This window comes from Prosopis cineraria, unplaced genomic scaffold, assembly GCF_029017545.1.
Source record: "Prosopis cineraria cultivar Desert tree isolate PC_DT_omini unplaced genomic scaffold, ASM2901754v1 PC9, whole genome shotgun sequence".
NCBI lineage: Eukaryota > Viridiplantae > Streptophyta > Magnoliopsida > Fabales > Fabaceae > Prosopis > Prosopis cineraria.
This window is the reverse complement of record NW_026555340.1, coordinates 16,403,927-16,410,354: the sequence shown is the minus strand read 5'-3', so window position 1 is coordinate 16,410,354 and position 6,428 is coordinate 16,403,927. Positions and strand designations below refer to the sequence as shown.

Sequence of the window (6,428 nt, the reverse complement as noted above, 5' to 3'; positions counted from 1 at the left end):
AATAAAATGTCATTTAACCTTAATGTTAAACAAACTCTAGCCAAAAAACAAAAAACAAACTGATCCTATGTCAAAGTAATGAGTGTAGCTAGTTCTCCACCTTTACAAATGAACATTAATGGTCCGTTTAGAGAGAGAAGAGGAGGAAAAAAATTTGTATTTGACGAGATGCTTAAGTGATGTGAAATAGGAAAGAGAAAAAAGGAAGAGAGAGAAGAGAAAAAGGAGGAGGAAGAGAAAACTGTACAACTCTTATTCAAATGTCAAAACTGAATATAATTGAAGAACCCTAGAGCTATTTGTAAAGCCATAGAAATAATAAAAATAATAACAAATCTAAATCTAAATCAAATCCTAATATAAAAGAATAAAATAAAGTATCTAGCTAGGCTAGATATCTTATTTTATTTGAGATAATACTTAAAGATAAAATAAATCTAAGATACTAAAAAAATAATAACAATCTCTAGATGCTAAATTAAATCGTAATAAATCCTAAATTAAATCAAACATAATTCTCATCATTAAGTCTACTCATTCAATAAATATCTCAATTACAATTACTAGATTTCATTAATATTTAAAAATTATCAAAATATATTCTTCTCTAGTAATAATCCAAAACAATTCATACGATTAAAATACTCTTCACATGGATTGTCCTATCAAAAAATTTGAGATTTAAAACTTTTTAAATATTATATAACAAAATATTAATAGTCACTCAATTTAATTGAAAAGTTGTTATCATATCACTTAAAGACATGAGACACTCTTTAAATGAGTAAACTTAAACTACTCACCATATTCAAATCATAAAAAAAAATAAATAAATAAAGCATATTTGTGGCCTTGTACATAATTATGAGATGCGTTCTTATACACAACCATATTCTCTCGCGTCACTTTCTTCTTCTTTTCCCCTTAACTTGAATACCCTCTCTCGTCTCTAGATTCAATTTATGAATAAAGAGAATCCAATGCAGCTGATGAGTGATCTTATCTATCCTGTGTGCAAGAAATGCAACAGTTTGCCTGTAGGAAGAGATTTTATAGTGTAATATCATTGTAGAAAACAATAAAGGAAAATTTCAATGAAAGAAGCCATTTATTGGAAAAAAAATCTGTGTGGGCGTATGTGTGCATATATATATATATATATGCTATATATTTGTTTAAAGAAGATAGAGTAACAGTATCGATCAATTTTATTCTTTGTTTTCTTTATCACACAATTTATTATTGATACAACACATTATTATTATTATTATTATTTGAAGGTTTCAATATTAATGGAGGGACAGATTATTATTAGTTTTGTAAGTGTAAAGAATAGGTTCATTTGAGAAGAGAGAATATTTCCACAGGTAAAAAAACAAAATGGATGCTGAAGAGTCACGGTGTAGGCAAATGCTTGTCTTTGTCTGTACATGTTTACTTACATGCAAGGATCAAAATAATTCCAAAAAAATATAAATAAATAAATAAAACTTTGAGGATGAAAAATTCCAGCACGTCTCTGGCTCTGATATTTTCTAGTGTGCTTTTGTCGGTAATGTGGATAGTCCTTTGACGCATCCATGTAATAAGACAGAATCTGTCCATCAATTTATTATTATGATAGCTTATAATCAATAAAACTAGAATCATACATAATTAAAAAAAAAAACAGAGAGAGAGAGACACAAAGACAGTTAAGCGCCTAAACTTAGAATTAACCATAGTTAAATCCGACAAAAATTTAAAAAAAAATTTGCAAATATTGATTCAAACAAGTATGAATTTTAAAGTTTCAATTGAGGGTAACATATCTAGGTCATGTTTGGTTACTAGAATGGAATTGAATTGAATTAATTGAAAAAAAATTAACAAAAAAATAAACTAAATTATCCTTCCTCCTAATAGTAAGCATGATTAAACTTATTAATATATACTATAAATATAAAAATCATCACATCCTCCAAAAATTTTACACATCATGATTCCAAACCCTATAAATTAAATTACCCTCTTTTTTTATGAATGTGATTTGCTATTCCTTTTGATCATTTTATTTTTACCCTTATTTTTTTTCATTCCATTCCATTCTATTTCTTTCTAGTAACCAAATGTAACCTTAAGTTTTAAAAATAACTCTTAGATTATACCAAGAATTCCTGTTTATAATTATCTGAATCCATATTTGCAGTTTACTTTTTAGAAAATTGTCAAGATCTAATTATCATTAATTTTATATTTTGAGACCTAACTATCATTCTCCATAATCAAAATTATGACTTTCAACTACACAAGTTCCACAACTAGAATTTTGCAATTACAACCTTCTTGTATCCCAATAATAAAATTAAACTTCTCACCTTACAATTCAAATAACAATTCCATTTCTATAATATATATATAGATATATAGCGTCTTATGCTTGTAATAATCCAATAACTTTTGAAATAATATCTATTACAGAATAAAACCAACCCTTTTAATTAATATGCCAACAAACAGGCCACAGTATTGAATGGAGAAACCAACCTGTTCACTAGTTGGGCCATGACAATGGTGGTGGTCATCTGGAACAACAAGAAGACATGTAACTTTTGGTCTGCTTTGAATCAGCGGCCCCGTTATTGTTGACGAGGCTTACTCTATTGACAGATAGCTCTGATTTGTAAGTATCTGAATTGAGGACCTTCCTGCTCACATTGTTGTAAATCTCTCTAATAACCATCTCAAAAGCAGTCTTAACATTTGTTGAGTCTAATGCAGATGTTTCCATGAAAAATAGACCTTCTGCTTCTGCTAAACTTTTGCCTTCCTCAACACTCACATTTCTAATATTCTCTAAGTCACATTTGTTGCCCACAAGCATCCATGCCACTGTTGTGTCGCAGTGAGCTGCATAACAGTTTTATTTGAGTAAACCATGAGACTTCTAGACACCAACAAAAAAGGAACATTAGAAGAACTATGGAATTTTCTGAGTCTATGGGACATTTCGTGATATTTCACGCTGTTGCATCTTGGGTAGTTAATGATTAATTAATACTACTCCAATCCTTATCATAGGACCTCTTCTAAAATAATTTTTTTTTATCCTTAATATAAGGCACTTGATAGGATATTAATTACATTTTTTTAATATTAACCTTATTTAAACTTATTGACTATGAGGAAGAATGCAATACAAATTTAAAAATTTTTCATAAATAAGGGTAAAATTGAAAGTTTATTATATTTTAGACAAAGTTAATAACTTAACTACTTTTCTTTGGTTCCGATGAAGTAATCAAAAGGGCCTTATAATAGGGATCAAATGGAGTACAATTCAGCATCTTTACTATATTTTGGTTCTCTTTTATGTTGTCTTCCTTTCTATGTTCTTTTACACTGTCATTGAGGTATATGAATGATCTTCCATTGGTCAAATATCAGTTTATCAAAAATTCATTTAACAAAAGTCAGTTTAATAAAATTCAGTTATTGCAACAAATATTGGATATTCCAGTGTCAATTTCATAAGCACATGCTAGATTGCACCAAAAGAAGCAAAATACATACTGATTTTTGAAATACAAATTTATTAACTATGAGAGACAATGTAATATAAATTTGAAAATTTTTCATTTAAATAAAGGTAAAATTGAAAGTTTATTATATTTTCAGACAAAGTTAATAACTTAACTACCTTTCTTAGGTTCCAGTGAGGTAATCAAAAGGGCCTTCTAATGGTGACCAGAGGAAATACAATTCAGCATCTTTGCTATATTTTGGTTCTCTTTTATGTTGTCTTCCTTTCTATGTTCTTTTACACTGTCATTGAGGTATATGAAGGATCTTCCATTGGTCAAAAATCAGTTTGTCAAAAATTTATTTGACAAAAGTTAGTTTAATAAAATTCAGCTATTGCAACAAATATTGGATCTTCCAGTGTCAACTTCATCAGCCACATACTAGATTGCAGCAAAAGAAGCAAAATAAGTACATTTAGTGACTATTTACAAAATCTATAATTGCAGAAAGAACAAGCGCTAACGACACATGCAAACACTCAAACAAACAGGATAGGCCTTAACAGACTCTAATGGCAAACTAACGGCAGGACAAAAGAAACAAGGACAATCACAAAACATCAGATAAACTTTCTGAAGATAAGAAAACCTGTCATATATCCTTGTGTATCAGAAATTAAGCCAATTATAATTATAATTTGGCATCAATTGAGCTAACCACTCCTGAATCCTGAACTCAATTAAATAACACCTGATACTCCTCTTATTTAAGAAAATTACACCCAGTCCTCCTAAAATTTTGATACATGTTGCTTCAAATCTAGTTTGTTTTGATCAGATAACTCTGCACAAGATAAAACCGATCTTAATATGCCAAAAAAGACAATTTGGTAGTTCTATTTTTGGAAGAAATGCAAAATGTGTAGAAAGTTAACTTCAATGATGAAACATAAACTAGATCAGAGTTGCGTATAATTCTTGGAATAAGGCAGGTATTGGGTATAATTGAGCCAAACCAAAGGTAGTTCAGTGTAATTTTCTTTACTTTATTACTAAGCATTGGCAAACCAAATGGTCCTCACCTCAAAGAAGCACGGCTGCTCAGGAAAATGTTGATAATGTAAGGAAATAAAAGACATACTCAGAAAATGAAGACAAAGCCCACAATATACATCAGACGAGAAAGAGTTTTCAAGAGTATATAGTACGCTTAGCTCTTAGCAGGTTCTAGTGAAAGCCTGGCTTTCTGGTTTATTTTAGACAACCAATATGAATGATGAGTTTCTAAAACAAAGAATGCTGCTGAGAGGGATTTTAATACTAAATAAAACAAATTTGATAAATAGTGAATTTCAAACAGTGGCCTGACTTCTATCAGCAAGTTCCCCCAAACTAAAGTTGCCTCCCAGAAGGTAAAAGGCTACTCTTCTATTATCACCTCATAAAGCCCAAACTAGAATTCTGGAATCGCTTCATATCTCAAATAAAACTTTTGACCCAGAATTGTTCAGTTGTTAGAGAAAAGGAAAGCCAATGTGTGATTTATTTCTTAACCAATTTAACTTAGAGCAGCAGAGAGAAAAGCAGAGATAACAAGTCTCAACTACAAGAACTAAAAAATATGTAATAAGATCACAGAAAATATGAGGCAACAGTAAGATGGAGAGAGAAGTTGGGTCAAGACAACAGCTTACAATTGGCTCAACTCATACACAATACAAAGCCGTGCCAACACTCCGATGCCTCCTCATTCAATCAGTACACTAGCCAATTCATATGTACGTAAAGTTATAGAATTCACTTATATTCCGTAAGAAACATATCCAATTCTCTATGAATACAAAATTTTTAGAAAGTACTGTATCTAGTAAAATTAACAGAACCACGAATCACGCTAGTAAAGATGGTCAGAGACAAGGAACCCCTTCCTTTTTCTTTTTCTTTTTGTTTTTTGTTTTTGTTTTTTGCTTTTTTGCCTTTTCCTCTACTTTTCTTCGATAATTTCAAAGGTTGTTTTCTTCCGAATTAAGTCAGTCAATCAATTATGAAGTTCAGATCTACCACTTTAACTATTAGAATCACCGAATCAAACCAGCACGCCGAAGAAAATGAACAAATCAACATTTATCATAGCTTGAAATACTTACTTTTGAGCTCATCGAGCCAGCGACCAACGCTGTCGAAAGTGGTTCTCCGGCTAATATCGTAGACAATAAGAGCACCGACAGCACCTCTGTAGTAGGCGGAGGTGACAGCACGGAAGCGCTCTTGGCCGGCAGTGTCCCAAATCTGAGCCTTGACTTCCTTGCCGTCGATTTCCATGCTCTGAGTCTGAAACTCGACGCCGATGGTGGCCTTGGAATGCATGTTGAACTCGTTGCGAGCATAGCGAGACAGCAGGTTGGATTTGCCGACAGCAGAGTCCCCGATGATGACGATCTTGAAGAGGTAATCTTCACCGTCCTCCTCGTCCGACGACATAATGCTCCGCAGCAGCACGAAGAGGCTCAAGCTACAGAGATACACAGAGAGAGAACGAGAGATTTATGGAACTGCTATGGAGGGCGTGACTGCAAGTGACGAAGCACCAAGCTGGCATGGACATCGAATCATCTATGTTACCTGTAAATTCTTAACCAAAAAAAAAAAAATAAACGGTTAAAAAAACACATTATTCACAACTTATTCATTTTAAATTTTACATGAAAACACCGGACATGCATTTATTGGATGTATACAAAAACGTTTTTCTTGCCACGTATATAAAATAAATTGTTACTGATAGTTTAAAATTGAAAAATGATAAATTTTAACTTAATAATTTCAACACAAGTTTTCATTTATTTTTATACTTTGAAGTTTAAACATTTGTAAAGTAATTTCCTACTTTATAAAATTTAGAATTTAGTCTTCAGTATTATATCT

At 31.4% G+C, this 6,428-nt stretch overlaps 1 protein-coding gene across 3 annotated transcripts; it reads right to left on the bottom strand.

Moving 5' to 3' along the window:
- Positions 1-836: 836 nt before the first annotated feature.
- On the bottom strand, positions 837-6,104 carry LOC129320559 (ras-related protein RABA5e-like). Of its 3 annotated transcripts, none has more exons than XM_054966073.1 (3): positions 5,651-6,104; positions 2,527-2,889; positions 837-1,035 (listed from the first exon to the last, which is right to left on the bottom strand). In XM_054966073.1, exons 1-2 carry the CDS (start codon positions 5,982-5,984, stop codon positions 2,561-2,563), a joined length of 663 nt encoding a protein of 220 aa, XP_054822048.1. In that variant the 5' UTR covers positions 5,985-6,104; the 3' UTR covers positions 837-1,035; positions 2,527-2,560. The 3 variants fall into 3 exon arrangements, with proteins under 3 accessions (XP_054822048.1, XP_054822049.1, XP_054822046.1); XM_054966074.1 differs by lacking the exon at positions 837-1,035 and adding an exon at positions 1,386-1,567; XM_054966071.1 differs by lacking the exon at positions 837-1,035 and adding an exon at positions 1,386-1,597 and having other exon boundaries at positions 5,651-6,103.
- Between the last annotated feature and the right edge of the window lie 324 nt (positions 6,105-6,428).

What these genes read in the sequence shown, in the direction of transcription:
- LOC129320559 (XM_054966073.1), bottom strand. Translation starts at nt 5,984, where the DNA reads ATGTCGTCGGACGAGGAGGACGGTGAAGATTACCTCTTCAAGATCGTC. An exon ending in CTGGCTCGATGAGCTCAAAA is followed by an intron (nt 2,890 to 5,650) that starts GTAAGTATTTCA and finishes ACTGTTATGCAG; the next exon opens with CTCACTGCGACACAACAGTG.